Raw genomic sequence first — 17,150 nt, 5'->3', positions numbered from 1 at the left:
CCCCACCCCCCCCCCCCCCCACCCCCCCCCCCCCCCACCCCCCCCCCCCCCCACCCCCCCCCCCCCCCACCCCCCCCCCCCCCCACCCCCCCCCCCCCCCACCCCCCCCCCCCCCCACCCCCCCCCCCCCCCACCCCCCCCCCCCCCCACCCCCCCCCCCCCCCACCCCCCCCCCCCCCCACCCCCCCCCCCCCCCACCCCCCCCCCCCCCCACCCCCCCCCCCCCCCACCCCCCCCCCCCCCCACCCCCCCCCCCCCCCACCCCCCCCCCCCCCCACCCCCCCCCCCCCCCACCCCCCCCCCCCCCCACCCCCCCCCCCCCCCACCCCCCCCCCCCCCCACCCCCCCCCCCCCCCACCCCCCCCCCCCCCCACCCCCCCCCCCCCCCACCCCCCCCCCCCCCCACCCCCCCCCCCCCCCACCCCCCCCCCCCCCCACCCCCCCCCCCCCCCACCCCCCCCCCCCCCCACCCCCCCCCCCCCCCACCCCCCCCCCCCCCCACCCCCCCCCCCCCCCACCCCCCCCCCCCCCCACCCCCCCCCCCCCCCACCCCCCCCCCCCCCCACCCCCCCCCCCCCCCACCCCCCCCCCCCCCCACCCCCCCCCCCCCCCACCCCCCCCCCCCCCCACCCCCCCCCCCCCCCACCCCCCCCCCCCCCCACCCCCCCCCCCCCCCACCCCCCCCCCCCCCCACCCCCCCCCCCCCCCACCCCCCCCCCCCCCCACCCCCCCCCCCCCCCACCCCCCCCCCCCCCCACCCCCCCCCCCCCCCACCCCCCCCCCCCCCCACCCCCCCCCCCCCCCACCCCCCCCCCCCCCCACCCCCCCCCCCCCCCACCCCCCCCCCCCCCCACCCCCCCCCCCCCCCACCCCCCCCCCCCCCCACCCCCCCCCCCCCCCACCCCCCCCCCCCCCCACCCCCCCCCCCCCCCACCCCCCCCCCCCCCCACCCCCCCCCCCCCCCACCCCCCCCCCCCCCCACCCCCCCCCCCCCCCACCCCCCCCCCCCCCCACCCCCCCCCCCCCCCACCCCCCCCCCCCCCCACCCCCCCCCCCCCCCACCCCCCCCCCCCCCCACCCCCCCCCCCCCCCACCCCCCCCCCCCCCCACCCCCCCCCCCCCCCACCCCCCCCCCCCCCCACCCCCCCCCCCCCCCACCCCCCCCCCCCCCCACCCCCCCCCCCCCCCACCCCCCCCCCCCCCCACCCCCCCCCCCCCCCACCCCCCCCCCCCCCCACCCCCCCCCCCCCCCACCCCCCCCCCCCCCCACCCCCCCCCCCCCCCACCCCCCCCCCCCCCCACCCCCCCCCCCCCCCACCCCCCCCCCCCCCCACCCCCCCCCCCCCCCACCCCCCCCCCCCCCCACCCCCCCCCCCCCCCACCCCCCCCCCCCCCCACCCCCCCCCCCCCCCACCCCCCCCCCCCCCCACCCCCCCCCCCCCCCACCCCCCCCCCCCCCCACCCCCCCCCCCCCCCACCCCCCCCCCCCCCCACCCCCCCCCCCCCCCACCCCCCCCCCCCCCCACCCCCCCCCCCCCCCACCCCCCCCCCCCCCCACCCCCCCCCCCCCCCACCCCCCCCCCCCCCCACCCCCCCCCCCCCCCACCCCCCCCCCCCCCCACCCCCCCCCCCCCCCACCCCCCCCCCCCCCCACCCCCCCCCCCCCCCACCCCCCCCCCCCCCCACCCCCCCCCCCCCCCACCCCCCCCCCCCCCCACCCCCCCCCCCCCCCACCCCCCCCCCCCCCCACCCCCCCCCCCCCCCACCCCCCCCCCCCCCCACCCCCCCCCCCCCCCACCCCCCCCCCCCCCCACCCCCCCCCCCCCCCACCCCCCCCCCCCCCCACCCCCCCCCCCCCCCACCCCCCCCCCCCCCCACCCCCCCCCCCCCCCACCCCCCCCCCCCCCCACCCCCCCCCCCCCCCACCCCCCCCCCCCCCCACCCCCCCCCCCCCCCACCCCCCCCCCCCCCCACCCCCCCCCCCCCCCACCCCCCCCCCCCCCCACCCCCCCCCCCCCCCACCCCCCCCCCCCCCCACCCCCCCCCCCCCCCACCCCCCCCCCCCCCCACCCCCCCCCCCCCCCACCCCCCCCCCCCCCCACCCCCCCCCCCCCCCACCCCCCCCCCCCCCCACCCCCCCCCCCCCCCACCCCCCCCCCCCCCCACCCCCCCCCCCCCCCACCCCCCCCCCCCCCCACCCCCCCCCCCCCCCACCCCCCCCCCCCCCCACCCCCCCCCCCCCCCACCCCCCCCCCCCCCCACCCCCCCCCCCCCCCACCCCCCCCCCCCCCCACCCCCCCCCCCCCCCACCCCCCCCCCCCCCCACCCCCCCCCCCCCCCACCCCCCCCCCCCCCCACCCCCCCCCCCCCCCACCCCCCCCCCCCCCCACCCCCCCCCCCCCCCACCCCCCCCCCCCCCCACCCCCCCCCCCCCCCACCCCCCCCCCCCCCCACCCCCCCCCCCCCCCACCCCCCCCCCCCCCCACCCCCCCCCCCCCCCACCCCCCCCCCCCCCCACCCCCCCCCCCCCCCACCCCCCCCCCCCCCCACCCCCCCCCCCCCCCACCCCCCCCCCCCCCCACCCCCCCCCCCCCCCACCCCCCCCCCCCCCCACCCCCCCCCCCCCCCACCCCCCCCCCCCCCCACCCCCCCCCCCCCCCACCCCCCCCCCCCCCCACCCCCCCCCCCCCCCACCCCCCCCCCCCCCCACCCCCCCCCCCCCCCACCCCCCCCCCCCCCCACCCCCCCCCCCCCCCACCCCCCCCCCCCCCCACCCCCCCCCCCCCCCACCCCCCCCCCCCCCCACCCCCCCCCCCCCCCACCCCCCCCCCCCCCCACCCCCCCCCCCCCCCACCCCCCCCCCCCCCCACCCCCCCCCCCCCCCACCCCCCCCCCCCCCCACCCCCCCCCCCCCCCACCCCCCCCCCCCCCCACCCCCCCCCCCCCCCACCCCCCCCCCCCCCCACCCCCCCCCCCCCCCACCCCCCCCCCCCCCCACCCCCCCCCCCCCCCACCCCCCCCCCCCCCCACCCCCCCCCCCCCCCACCCCCCCCCCCCCCCACCCCCCCCCCCCCCCACCCCCCCCCCCCCCCACCCCCCCCCCCCCCCACCCCCCCCCCCCCCCACCCCCCCCCCCCCCCACCCCCCCCCCCCCCCACCCCCCCCCCCCCCCACCCCCCCCCCCCCCCACCCCCCCCCCCCCCCACCCCCCCCCCCCCCCACCCCCCCCCCCCCCCACCCCCCCCCCCCCCCACCCCCCCCCCCCCCCACCCCCCCCCCCCCCCACCCCCCCCCCCCCCCACCCCCCCCCCCCCCCACCCCCCCCCCCCCCCACCCCCCCCCCCCCCCACCCCCCCCCCCCCCCACCCCCCCCCCCCCCCACCCCCCCCCCCCCCCACCCCCCCCCCCCCCCACCCCCCCCCCCCCCCACCCCCCCCCCCCCCCACCCCCCCCCCCCCCCACCCCCCCCCCCCCCCACCCCCCCCCCCCCCCACCCCCCCCCCCCCCCACCCCCCCCCCCCCCCACCCCCCCCCCCCCCCACCCCCCCCCCCCCCCACCCCCCCCCCCCCCCACCCCCCCCCCCCCCCACCCCCCCCCCCCCCCACCCCCCCCCCCCCCCACCCCCCCCCCCCCCCACCCCCCCCCCCCCCCACCCCCCCCCCCCCCCACCCCCCCCCCCCCCCACCCCCCCCCCCCCCCACCCCCCCCCCCCCCCACCCCCCCCCCCCCCCACCCCCCCCCCCCCCCACCCCCCCCCCCCCCCACCCCCCCCCCCCCCCACCCCCCCCCCCCCCCACCCCCCCCCCCCCCCACCCCCCCCCCCCCCCACCCCCCCCCCCCCCCACCCCCCCCCCCCCCCACCCCCCCCCCCCCCCACCCCCCCCCCCCCCCACCCCCCCCCCCCCCCACCCCCCCCCCCCCCCACCCCCCCCCCCCCCCACCCCCCCCCCCCCCCACCCCCCCCCCCCCCCACCCCCCCCCCCCCCCACCCCCCCCCCCCCCCACCCCCCCCCCCCCCCACCCCCCCCCCCCCCCACCCCCCCCCCCCCCCACCCCCCCCCCCCCCCACCCCCCCCCCCCCCCACCCCCCCCCCCCCCCACCCCCCCCCCCCCCCACCCCCCCCCCCCCCCACCCCCCCCCCCCCCCACCCCCCCCCCCCCCCACCCCCCCCCCCCCCCACCCCCCCCCCCCCCCACCCCCCCCCCCCCCCACCCCCCCCCCCCCCCACCCCCCCCCCCCCCCACCCCCCCCCCCCCCCACCCCCCCCCCCCCCCACCCCCCCCCCCCCCCACCCCCCCCCCCCCCCACCCCCCCCCCCCCCCACCCCCCCCCCCCCCCACCCCCCCCCCCCCCCACCCCCCCCCCCCCCCACCCCCCCCCCCCCCCACCCCCCCCCCCCCCCACCCCCCCCCCCCCCCACCCCCCCCCCCCCCCACCCCCCCCCCCCCCCACCCCCCCCCCCCCCCACCCCCCCCCCCCCCCACCCCCCCCCCCCCCCACCCCCCCCCCCCCCCACCCCCCCCCCCCCCCACCCCCCCCCCCCCCCACCCCCCCCCCCCCCCACCCCCCCCCCCCCCCACCCCCCCCCCCCCCCACCCCCCCCCCCCCCCACCCCCCCCCCCCCCCACCCCCCCCCCCCCCCACCCCCCCCCCCCCCCACCCCCCCCCCCCCCCACCCCCCCCCCCCCCCACCCCCCCCCCCCCCCACCCCCCCCCCCCCCCACCCCCCCCCCCCCCCACCCCCCCCCCCCCCCACCCCCCCCCCCCCCCACCCCCCCCCCCCCCCACCCCCCCCCCCCCCCACCCCCCCCCCCCCCCACCCCCCCCCCCCCCCACCCCCCCCCCCCCCCACCCCCCCCCCCCCCCACCCCCCCCCCCCCCCACCCCCCCCCCCCCCCACCCCCCCCCCCCCCCACCCCCCCCCCCCCCCACCCCCCCCCCCCCCCACCCCCCCCCCCCCCCACCCCCCCCCCCCCCCACCCCCCCCCCCCCCCACCCCCCCCCCCCCCCACCCCCCCCCCCCCCCACCCCCCCCCCCCCCCACCCCCCCCCCCCCCCACCCCCCCCCCCCCCCACCCCCCCCCCCCCCCACCCCCCCCCCCCCCCACCCCCCCCCCCCCCCACCCCCCTCCCCCCCCACCCCCCCCCCCCCCCACCCCCCCCCCCCCCCACCCCCCCCCCCCACCACCCCCCCCCCCCCCCACCACCCCCCCCCCCCCCCCCCCCCCCCCCCCCCCCCCCCCCCCCCCATAATTGCATGCTGTTTAGTTATAGGACATTTATAGTTGTGATTAAGAATATAGTGATCATAAATCCAATTGCACTATTCCTTGCATTGGGCGTTAATTTTTGGGTTGGTGCCAAACCTGCAGCTGTCCATTGGTATGGAACCAAACATAGTGATTTTAGAAAGGAAATGAAAGTTTTAAGGTATATTGAAGGGGTAGGGGGGATCCTACAACAACTAGTTTGTGAATGGAATGGCAGGTGAAGATTGTATGGGACTGGAGGGCTTCTCAGAGATGTCTGACAGACGGGGAAATGATAGAGGTGAACGGGTGCCAAGAATCCAAGTGTGAACCATGCACAAGTTTATGCCAATACCCTAAAACAATTGCGCAGAGTGCTCCTCTGTCTATTTATGGCTTATTGCGAGGCCTTAATGTGTACCTAAAAAAAAACAGCGTTGGGGTTGCAGGAGCTTTATAGATTATTAATCAGTGTGTCAGTTATCAATAATTTATGCCACCTAGTTTCACAGCCCAATCCAAGGGGCAGGCAGGTCATCTTTGGAGTTGGCACAGCCCTGTGCTGACATGGGTTCCCACCCTGCTGGCGCAAGGGGCAAATGTGCCAGTGGAGGGGGGGCATATGTGATAATTAGGAAAGGAATTGATAATAAAACTGCAAGGATTGTCATGCCCTTATATAAAGCAGTGGTGCGACCACACTTGGAGTCCTGTGTTCAGTTCTGGTCGCCACATCTCAAAAAGGATATTGAGGAGATAGAAAAAGTGCAGAGAAGGGCAACAAGGATGATTGAGGGACTGGAGCACCTTCCCTATGAGGAGAGGCTGCAGCGTTTGGGACTCTTTAGTTTGGAGAGGAGACGGCTGAGGGGGGATGTGATTGAAGTCTATAAAATTATGCATAGGGTAGAAAATGTTGACAGAGAGAAATTTTTCTCTCTTTCTCACAATACTAGAACCAGGGGGCATACACTGGAAATGCTGGGGGGAAGAATTAGGACTAATAAAAGGAAACACTTCTTCACGCAACGTGTGATTGGTGTTTGGAATATGCTGCCACAGGAGGGGGTGATGGCCACTCACCTGGATAGCTTTAAAAAGGGCTTGGACAGATTTATGGAGGAGAAGTCGATCTCTGGCTACCAATCTTGATCCTCTTTGATCTGAGATTGCAAATGCCTTAGCAGACCAGGTGCTCGGGAGCAGCAGCAGCAGAAGGCCATTGCTTTCACCTCCTGCCTGTGAGCTCCCAAAGGCACCTGGTGGGCCACTGCGAGTAGCAGAGCGCTGGACTAGATGGACTCTGGTCTGATCCAGCTGGCTTGTTCTTATGTTCTTATGTGGATGGGCTGGCACCACGCAGCTCCATGGCGTCCAACACCAGAAGCTGCCGCCATTCCTCATCTCTGCCGGTGCAGAAAGATGCCCTGGTGTGGCTAGGGGTGTTCTGGGGGCATTCCGGGAGCTGGAACTGGCTGTAGTTGGCTTCCATTTCCCTCTCAGCCATTGGGCACCGACGGAGCCGGCCTTAGACATACACTACAATTTTTGTGGCATACGGCCATTATTCCCTATGGAGGATTTTAGCCTGCCGGTGCTTTCCTTTTATGGGTGGAGTGGGCTACCTGTGCTGTGGAGAAGCACTTTGGAGGTGGCATCACAGTGGCAGAGTCACCACCTGCCAAAGACGTCTGGATTGGACTATTAGCAGAGGTGGAATCCAGCAGGTTCTCACAGGTTCCTGAGAGTAGGTTACTAATTATTTGTGTGTGCCAAGAGGGGGTCACTAATTGGTGATTTTGCCACGTGATTTTTGCCTTAGTTACGCCCCTCCTCTCAGCAGTAGCGCGCAGAACTTGAAGCAGTTTAGCAGGAGGTGCACCGGCGTGCGTGGCAGCCTGCGCCTGCGTGCATTCGTTTCCCGCCCAAGGATCGGCGCAGCGGCTGCGTCCTTGCCACAGCCCTGCCCAGGAATGCCCCACCCCAGAATGCCTGGCCACGCCCCTGTCGTGCCCCGCCCAGCCCCATTGGCACTACGCCACAGTTTGAATCCCACCACCACGGGAACCTGTTACTAAAATTTTTGGATCCCACCACTGACTTAGTCATTGCAAATGGGGGTTCTCATATTGGCTCTGTGTTGATTTCTTGCTCTGAGTTTTGATATAGTTTGGCTCTTTCCAGATCCCTGGGAAAAAATCCCACTTTGGTGGGAGGCTTGAATGGCTTTGTCCTCGTTTTCTCACTAGCCTAAAGAGAAACTTCCTGCGATGGCAAAACCCCTAAAAATGGGCACAGAGAAAACAAGACTTCGTAAGCCTATCTTTTTCCGTGAAGTCCAGGTGCCAGTGGGGCCCCGTGTGGGGAGGGTGCTGACCCATATTCTAGGCCAGTGGTGGCGAACCTATGGCATGGGTGCCAGAGGTGGCACTCAGAGCCCTCTCTGTGGGCATGTGCTCACAGAGTGCGTCATGTGGGAGAGAAGCACTGTTAAACCCCACTGATTTTCATGGGAAGAACTAAAGTTCTTTTCCTGAGAGTAAAAGCTGGTGCAGGCAATGAGGGCACGGTGGTGAGTAAACCCTCCCTAAGTTGGCCCAGATTCACCCGTTCGAAGAGTTGCACGGTTGCTTCAGAGCAAAGCCACTGACTACCACCAAGCTTACTCCCAAGTAACGTGTGCCTCGGAGCCAACCGTTTTTCTAAACTAAAACCTCAGTATTCAGGTTAAATGGCCATGTTGGCACTTTGCGATAAATAAGTGGGTTTTGGGTTGCAATTTGGGCACTCGGTCTCAAAAAGGTTCGCCATCACTGTTCTAGGCAGAGGGGCTTATGCAGATTTGGTGTTTAGTTTAGCAAGTATGCTTCTTTGGTTTCCTGCACTTCGCCTGTGTAGATTTCTCTATTAAAGTATTTCTGTGTGCATAGGATAAAAACCTTTCTAAAATTTGATTCTTTCGCTGGGGACCACTTTCTGGATTATCTTCCCCAGGAGCTCTATCAATTCTCACTGTCGTATAGACGGAGAAAAGGAAAGTGAGGGTCCTGGTTTTTTTCTTACACATGCAAACAAGCAGATATATGTTTAAGGGACGATCTTCAGGCTGATTTGGAACCATAGGCTCGAAATAGTAAATTTCTGCAGGTGATGGCAAAGTAGCTGCTGAAGTTATAAATCTGAGGTTGTAAATCTGGGGCAGCCATTCTCAACCACGGTTCCGTGGTACCCTGGGGTGCCGTGAGCATGTCCCAGGGGTACCGTGGCAACACTACCACCACCACCCCTCATTTTTGTGGTGTCTCCCACCGGCGCCAGCAAGGACATGGAGCTGGCCCATGGGGCAGGGCCTGCCACAAGGTCAGCAGCCACCACCACCCCCAGTGCTTCCCTTCACCCTGGGAGGGGAAGGTGGGGGGTGTGGCAAGCAGGGGCAATGGGAGGGGAAGGTGGAGGGTGGCGGCAGGGGTACCGTGAGATATGAAGAGTGAAGTCAAGGGTACCCTGACCTCAAAAAGGTTGGGAAACACTGATCTGGGGTCTAATAGAGTTGAGGCACACATGGAATTTAAAGTTGGGGTTGGAGCAACATGGGGTTTTTGCAGAGTTGATTTCATGACATACATCTTTTAAGTAACGCAGAAGAATATGTGAAGAGCCTTGCCAGGTTCAGATTGAAAGTTCACCTAGTTCAGCATCCTGTTTCCCACACTGGCCAACTACAGATTCACAAACAAGGCATGGAAGCTAAATCACCCCTGCCAAGTTTCTCCTCAGAAACCTTTTCAGGAGATTGCCTCTGAACACGGAGGTTCCATTTAGCCACCATGCCTGATCATCATGGATGGTCCTGCCTCCATAACACAAGGTTTAATTCTGTGCCACATCCATTTATCACCAAATGTTAATTCTTGCAAAGTTAGGGAAACTGCTTGAGGCGGACTTTGTCGGATCAATATTCTGAGATCAAAAACTGGTAGCTACCTCTCTCTCTCAGCCATGTCCTGTTTTTCTTCTGCCCTGCAAAGATAAATTGTGATTTCATATATACCACCTCCCTAAATAGGTATGTGGTAAAGAACAATCCTACCCTCCCAAAACCGGTAGGAAGGACACAGCTACTAAAATTGTACCCTACCTTTCCTTTCTGGCTCTGTTTCTCTCTTCTTCAAACCTAAAAAAAAGAGAATTAATTTTAGCTGCTCAATCCTACAATTTCAGATGGTTTAAAAGTGAAAACATTTCCCCTCTGGAAGCGAGCAGAACAAGATAGTTCCTGAGCACCCCTCACGTTTTAAGATTCTTTATATGTTAAAGGATCGAGAGCATCTGCTGTTGATCAAATGGGATTGATCATTTCTGGCTTCTCCTGTGGAACAAAAGGAACTTCGAGAGCCACATTTGTACCTAAGTGATTTGTCCAAGATCATGGTTTGCTGTAGTGAGTCTACATTTTGTAAATATCCCGAGTTATCAATGTGCAATCTCATACTGGTTGTGGTGGGTAGGTTTTCCAGGCTGTGTGGCCATGGTCTGGTAGCTTTTGCTCCTAACGCTTCACCCACATCTACGGCTAGCTTTAACAGAGCCATGTCACAGTATTATGTGTTTGTTTCCATGGCGCCATGTGAAGTTATTGTGTAGAGGGGTCATATGTTTTTTCTTTCCATGATGGGAAGGTGGGGTGATGCCCACCATAGAATAATTCCACACTGTGCCAGAGCCCTTTGGGGGAAGGGTGGTATATAAGTCAGATAGATTAGATAGATTAGATAGATGGATGGATGGATGGAATAGATGGATGGAATAGATGGATGGAATAGATAGATGAGATGGATGGAATAGAGATAGATATAAGGGCCAGACGAGATGGATGGATGGATGGATATATATATATATATATGGACAGAGAGATTTGAGAGAGATCGGACGGACGGACGGACGGACGGACGGACGGACGGACGGACGGATGGATGGATGGATGGATGGATGGATGGATGGATGGATGGATGGATGGATGGATGGATGGATGGATGGATGGATTGGATGGATGGATGGATGGATTGGATGGATGGATGGATGGATGGATTGGATGGATGGATTGGATGGATGGATTGGATGGATGAGATGGATGGATGAGATGGATGGATGAGATGGATGGATGAGATGGATGGATGAGATGGATGGATTAGATGGATGGATGGATTAGATGGATGGATGGATGGATTAGATGGATGGATGGATTAGATGGATGGGATGGATGGATGGAATAGATGGATAGATGGATGGAATAGATGGATAGATAGATGGATAGATTAGATAGATTAGATAGATAGATTACTGTGGCATGCCTCTAAAAATGCCATCTATGGATGAGGACAAAATGTTCAGAGCAAACCCTATTGTGGCCACACAGCCTGGAAAACCACAGCGAACAGTTGATTCCTCTCATGAAATTCAGTGTAATCTCATATTTTGCTTTTATTCGCCAGCTAAGAAACAGGGAGCTGGCACTAGAAAAACCATTGTATACCTCCAGTGGACCAAGGATGGAGCAGATATACCTGCGCTCCCAATGAAAATGTATATTCTACCCCTGCCTTTGAACCCAGAAGGGTCCTCAAGGAAGCTTGCAAAAAAAATACAAATAAAAAGGAGAATCCTTCCAAACCCAGCCAACGGGGGTCTTGCCATGCCTTCAGCGCAGCTCCGCTCCCCACCTGCTTTGGCCACTGTCCCTTTGGGCCTGCAGATTCTTCTCCAGCATTCCCCCTTCAGGTGGTTCCCCTCTTGAACTCTGGGCTCATCCCAACGCCCCTGGCATGTTCCTCAGCAACTGCTCGTCCCAACTCCAAGCTTGCTGGTCCTGCATCCATTTCCCCAGTGCCTGCCTCTTTTGCTTTCTCGGGCTCCGGCTCCTCTCCTTCATCTCCCTCCTTGCTGCTGCTTCCTTCTTCCCTTAGCCTTCCTTTTCCTTCCCCAACTTCCTCTTTAAACACCCCTCCCCCCCACCCCCAGCCAGCTGCCTTGTTCTCACACTCCCGTCAGAGCATCTCTTTTGGCCTGGTCCAGTTTGTTTTCAGAGGTCAAACATACACAAGGTCAGAGTGCAAAGGAAACCCTAGCAACACAAGCGAGTTCACACCCTAAGAAACTGAATGGTGCTATGTGTTTTGAAATATCTAATATTTTTAAACATTTGAACAGGACCCACAGGATAATAAATAATGACATGAACACATGTACTTGACTTGGAAATTATTTTCATATGTATGTATTTTCCTATTGCAGTGATGGCGAACCTTTTTGAGACCGAGTGCCCAAACTGCAACCCCAAACCCACTTATTTATCGCAAAGTGCCATCACGGCAATTTAACCTGAATACTGGGTTTTTCGTTTAGAAAAAATGGTTGGCTCCGAGGCACGTGTTACTCAGGAATAAGCTCGGTGGTAGTTGTTGGCTTTGCTTTGAAGCAACCATGCAACTCTCTGAACGGGTGAATCACGACCCTAGGAGGGTTTACTCAGAAGCAAGCCCCATTGCCAGCAACCGAGCTTACTCCCAGGTAAAGGATCGCGTTTTTGTTCTTTGCATGAAAATCAGTGGGGTTTAACAGCGCTTAACAGGGTTACCTACACTACTTCCCCAAAACTAGGTCTTAGGTTTAATGCTAATAATCTAGTCCATCAGCCCAGGCCAGCCTAGATGTGTGCGGGGGGGCGCTCTGTTTGCGCGTTCCCACAGAGAGGGCTCTGAGTGCCACCTCTGGCACCCGTGCCATAGGTTCGCCATCACTGTCCTATTGCTTCATAGGAATAACAACATAAACAAAAATTTCTTTTTTCGGCTTAAAAAAGCCTTCTTCAGTAAAATTGTAGAAGTTGGTAGAAGCCATGGGATGTTAAGAGCTCTTATACAAAATTGGTAGAAGCCATGGGATGTTAAGAGCTCTTATACATATTATTAAGAAGAGACAAACGGATCCCAAAGAATAAGTATACAACAATTTGACTGAAGAAGGCTTTTTAAAGCCGAAAACACAATATCAAGCGCGATGCGTTCTGTTTGATGCTTGCTTGTAATATACGTCCTACCTTACAAGGTTGTCCTTGGATTGATTTGCTATGAACAACTTCTTGGATAGCGTCAGCTGGAGAGCCAATTTCATGAATGGACTGAGTCTACAAAGAGTTGTTACCTATTATGAATGAAATTTGACTTGGACAAAAGTATTATGAATGGGAATTTAGCTGTGCATTGTACCACAGTAAAATATTATGAATGAGACCTGAAAATTGCTGTGTTACATTGTGACTACAATATTGTTTCTCACCTAATATTTGTTGTTAATTATGAAATGATTTTTTCCTGTATACAATTCTTCGATGAAGCAATAGGTTTGCATAACTTTGGTACAAAGAAATTTTTGTTTATGTTGTTATTCCTATGAAGCAACAGGAAAATACATGCATATGAAAATAATCTCCAAGTCAAGTACATGCGTTCATGTCATTATTTATTATCCTGTGGGTCCTGTTCAAATGTTAAAAAATATTAGATATTTCAAAACAGATAGCACCATTCAGTTTCTTAGGGGGTGAACTCGCTTGTGTTGCTAGGGTTTCAGAGGTCACCACATGCCAGCTGGGACTTGCGGAGAATGACCAACAGCTACAACGGCAAAAGTTGAATGACCATAACAAGTTTAAAAAACTTGAATGTTCAGTGCTTACTGTAGGATGCAAACGGGAATCTGGACGTGTTCCATGGGGATGATGTGTTCTAGCTCATCCAACGTGTGGACGTACTGGATCTTACTGATAAACTTCACACTAGGGAGAGAGAGAGAGAGAGAGAGAGAGAGAGAGAGAGGAGAGAGAGAGAGAGAATCCATGCAATCAAATGTATGCACTATATAAGCATAAGCACAAGCATTTTTATTGTCATTGTGCACGCACAACGAAATTTTACAGCGGCATTCCTCGACGCACACAATTCCAGACTCGTACCCCATCCTCACTTTCCCCTTCCTCCACCCATCCCTCCACAGCCCCAAACACATCGACACGAAGCCGCGGAGTTCAGCATAGCCACAGCTCTAGAGTAGACGCTGTCTCTAAGCCTCTTTGTCCTAGTTTTGATAGACCTGTATCGTCTGCCGGATGGTCACAGTTCAAAAAGAGAGTGCGCTGGATGAGACGGGTCTCTCAGAATATTTTGGGCTGTCTTTAGGCTTCGGGAATTACAGAGTTCTTCCAAGGAGGGGAGAGGGCAGCCGATAATCCTCTGTGCAGTAGCGACCACCCTTTGGAGCGCCTTCCTATCTGCCACTGTGCAACTGGAGAACCATACACAGATTACTGTTGATTTTCTGCTTTTGAATGCCCTCTGGGATCGCTAGCCTGACCTTCAAAGCACAGTATAATTAATCCTGACCCATCCGAAACCAACGCATGATGGAGATCAAACTGTTTATGTGGAGACTGACAGCGAGGCGAGACATTATGGTTCTTGTGGGTCCAACCTGTGAATGGTGATGCCAAATAAGCCAGCCTTCTCAACCTTAGCCCCACAGAAGGAAGATGGGGTCTGCGTGGGGTCATCAAAAGGCGCCCTTAAGAAGAGTGCCTGGGATGCCGCGTGTTGAGGGGGAGCAACAGCGGCAGCAGCGGGGCGGTTGCGCTGTCGCCGCCCCTGTCGTGGGGAGTGCCGGGGGACCCCGCGCTATTCTCCTCAAGTAGCGCAGGGCTTAAGGTAAGTGGGGAAAGGCCCTAAGTTACAGGCATTTTTGCAGTCATGCTAGGACAGGGGAGAAGGGGAGGGCATTCACTAAAAGGTCTTGCTGAATTAAGCTTGTAGCTATCTGCCTGCATCAATCCGCCCTCCTCTTTCCACTGATGGTCAGCCAGGTGCCTTTAAGAAACGAAGAGCAGGCCGTCACGGCAATAGCCCCTTTCCCTGTTCCCTGCCCACAGCAGGGGTAGACTTCTGTTTTTTTCAGAAGTAGATTGTGAACAAGGTGGTGCTATTAGCCATTCATAGACAATTCACTTGTGAATTCGAATAACCTCCCTTCGAAAGCCAACTGCAAGCCGGTTTTCAACACCACAGTGTCAGCCAAATCTGTAAATTTTGTCTGCAGTGGGGGGAGATACAGCTGGACATAGGAGACTTTTTATGGTCCAAATTATTTACCACGGCCCAGAATTCTTTGGTATTGTTGGAAATAATGGCAGAATATAGATGCTCCCATTGTGATTTAGCATGTTCAAGCCGTTTCATGGCCATTAATTGGCGGAGGTCGATTTTGCATTGGGAGATCTGATTCCAGAGCATGGGAGATTTGTCTGCCGTGGATCTACTATGGGTCAATTTAATTGGGTGAGCTTAAATGTTTAGTTTTAGGGGTCAGGGAGAAAAGATTCCCTCTGCTTTCCCCTCCCCCTCCATTGTATGTAATTATATAATTCTTTGGCAGCCCCCCACTTTTTCCTTGCCCTAAACTGCAGTGCTTCAAACCAGGAGCTGTCCGTCCAGTTTTCGTCTTTACCTGATAAACGGCCGTGAGATAGCCAGCACAGTCCGGATGAACCAAGAAGGGTGAACAATTATCAGAGCTTTCAGATTCTTCCGTAATCTGGAGATAAAAATGAGGGCAAAGCAGTGTGAGAGTGAGCAGGTGGGTGAAATTAACTTTTGACTCCTTTGAGTCTCCTTACAGGAGAGAAAGGGGGGATATAAACCCAACTCTTCTTTTTCTTCAAGTGTAGCCGGAGATCTCCTGGGAATATAGCTGATCTTTAGGCTACAGAGATCAGTTCAGCTGGAGAAGATGGCTGCTTTGGACGGTGGACTCTGTGGCATTGAAGCCCCTCCCCTCTCTGCACCCCATTCTCCTCAAGCTCCACCCCCAAAATATGCAGGTGTTTTCCAACCCAAAGCTGACAACTCACTCTGCAGTCCCAGGGCAGCTTCTTCATTGAGCAGCAGTGGCGTAATGGCTAAGAGCAGGTGCATTCTGATCTGGAGGAACCGGGTTTGATTCCCAGCAGCTCTGCCGCCTGAGCTATGGAGGCTTATCTGGGGAATTCAGATTAGCCTGTGCACTCCCACACATGCCAGCTGGGTGACCTTGGGCTAGTCACAGCTTCTCGGAGCTCTCTCAGCCCCACCTACCTCACAGGGTGTTTGTTGTGAGGGGGGAAGGGAAAGGAGATTGTAAGCCCCTTTGAGTCTCCTGCAGGAGAGAAAGGGGGGATATAAATCCAAACTCCTCTTCTTCTTCTTCTTCTTCTTCTTCAATATCACCTCAGTCTTGTCTGGATTGAGTTTCAGTGGAGACCAACCATTAATGGAACTCTCACCTCCTGTCAATCATCTGGTAGCATTTTTTCAGCCAGCCAATCCCGGGCATCCTTCGGCGTGGCGTAGCACCGTTCAAGTACACAATCATATAGTCCTCGGCCACCAGGAGCTCAAGGCTACTGATCACATACCTATTGGGTGAAAATCGGAAAGCGGATATTAAGATGCTGAATTTTACAGCTCATGCGCAAAAGAAAACACCCTATAGCCGTGGTGGCGAACCTTTGGCACTTCAGATGTTATGGACTACAATTCCCATCAGCCCCTTCCAGCATGGCCAATTGGCCATGCTGGAAGGAGACTGATAGAATCATGGTGGTCCATAATATCTGGAGTGCCAAAGGTTCGCCACCACTGCCCTATAGTGTTAAAACATGCTTATTTGGAAGTTTGGAAAATGCAGCTCCTTACAAAGATAAAGGTGCTGGGACCAGGTCACGACTTCATATCACCACGTTTGCTAGGCAGGCTTTGTTTACTGCAGCGATGGCGAACCTTTTCGAGACCGAGTGCCCAAACTGTAACCCAAACCCCACTTATTTATTGCAAAGCGCCAACCCGGCAATTTAACCCTGACTGCTGAGATTTAGTTTAAGAAAAAAACAGTTGGCTCCCCTCTTCCTCCGCCCCCACTCCACTCGAGCAGGGACCAGCCTGCTCTAGCCGCCTCCAACAAGTCTCGCTGCGCAAGACCACTCTGTGCCTTTCTAGCATCTCTGCCTCCTCTGCACCCCGCCCCCCCAGGCAGTAGCCACCCAGAGCAAAGGCACCAGGCCTGCCAGCCGAGTCGTCCCTGCTCACCACGTATGTTGAGCTCAGTGGCCCAGGCTAGCCTAGATATGTGTTTGTGTGTGGGGTGTGTGTGTGGGATTTTCCACTTCACATGCCATCTAACTACTGGCTGGCGGCGTGCTTACAGAGAGGGCTCCGAGTGCCACCTCTGGCACCCGTGCCATAGGTTCGCCATCACTAGTTTATGGGGTGGTTTGCTGATGCCTTTTCTAGTCACCCCACACTTTACCTCCACTTTACCTCCAGCAAGCTGGGTACGCATTTTACCGACCTTGGAAGGACGCAAGGCCGAGTCAACCTCGAGCTGGCTATCAGAAAACCGACTTTCTGTCAGGATCAAACTGTACCAATTCAGATGGCATGGTTTGAAGATTGTGAACTAGAGGATCCTTTGTATTGTCGAAGGCTTTCACAGCCGGATTCAGCTGGTTGTGGTGGGTTTTCCGGGCTGTGTGGCCGTGATCTGGTGGATCTTGTTCCTAACGTTTCGCCTGCATCTGTGGCTGTTTCACACTGTGTCCAGTGAGAAGGGAAGAGTTTAGTGGGGTATATTGTCCATGTCCCAGGGTGGGGAACCAATCAGTAAGTGTTTGGGTGGCCTCCCACGCCCTGACCAAGGGCCTTTGACTGCCTTGGCCCCCCGGCTCCAGTGGAACACTCTTCCCTCCAACTGTATCCAGGCCCTCAAGTGGGATCTTAGTGAGTTCTGGCAGGGTCTGTAAAGATCTGAGCTGTTCTCA

The 17,150-nt window shown here is 61.7% G+C and overlaps 1 protein-coding gene across 5 annotated transcripts in view; it reads right to left on the bottom strand.

Annotated features, from left to right (window-relative positions):
* ATCAY (ATCAY kinesin light chain interacting caytaxin) overlaps positions 1-17,150 on the bottom strand; it is a 602,799-nt gene that overhangs the window by 552,824 nt on the left and 32,825 nt on the right. For 3 of the 5 annotated variants that reach the window (XM_048498887.1, XM_048498888.1, XM_048498891.1), the window contains 5 exons: positions 15,618-15,749; positions 14,804-14,890; positions 12,987-13,085; positions 9,390-9,425; positions 9,236-9,271 (listed from right to left, as the gene is read on the bottom strand). In XM_048498887.1, the coding sequence (XP_048354844.1) occupies positions 9,236-9,271; positions 9,390-9,425; positions 12,987-13,085; positions 14,804-14,890; positions 15,618-15,749 (390 nt within the window). The remainder of the gene's footprint in view (positions 1-9,235; positions 9,272-9,389; positions 9,426-12,986; positions 13,086-14,803; positions 14,891-15,617; positions 15,750-17,150) is intronic. The other 2 variants (XM_048498889.1, XM_048498890.1) reach the window with 1 other exon arrangement.

This window comes from Sphaerodactylus townsendi, linkage group LG05 (assembly GCF_021028975.2).
Source record: "Sphaerodactylus townsendi isolate TG3544 linkage group LG05, MPM_Stown_v2.3, whole genome shotgun sequence".
In the NCBI taxonomy this organism is placed as follows: domain Eukaryota; kingdom Metazoa; phylum Chordata; class Lepidosauria; order Squamata; family Sphaerodactylidae; genus Sphaerodactylus; species Sphaerodactylus townsendi.
This window is presented reverse-complemented; position numbering and strand designations above follow the sequence as displayed.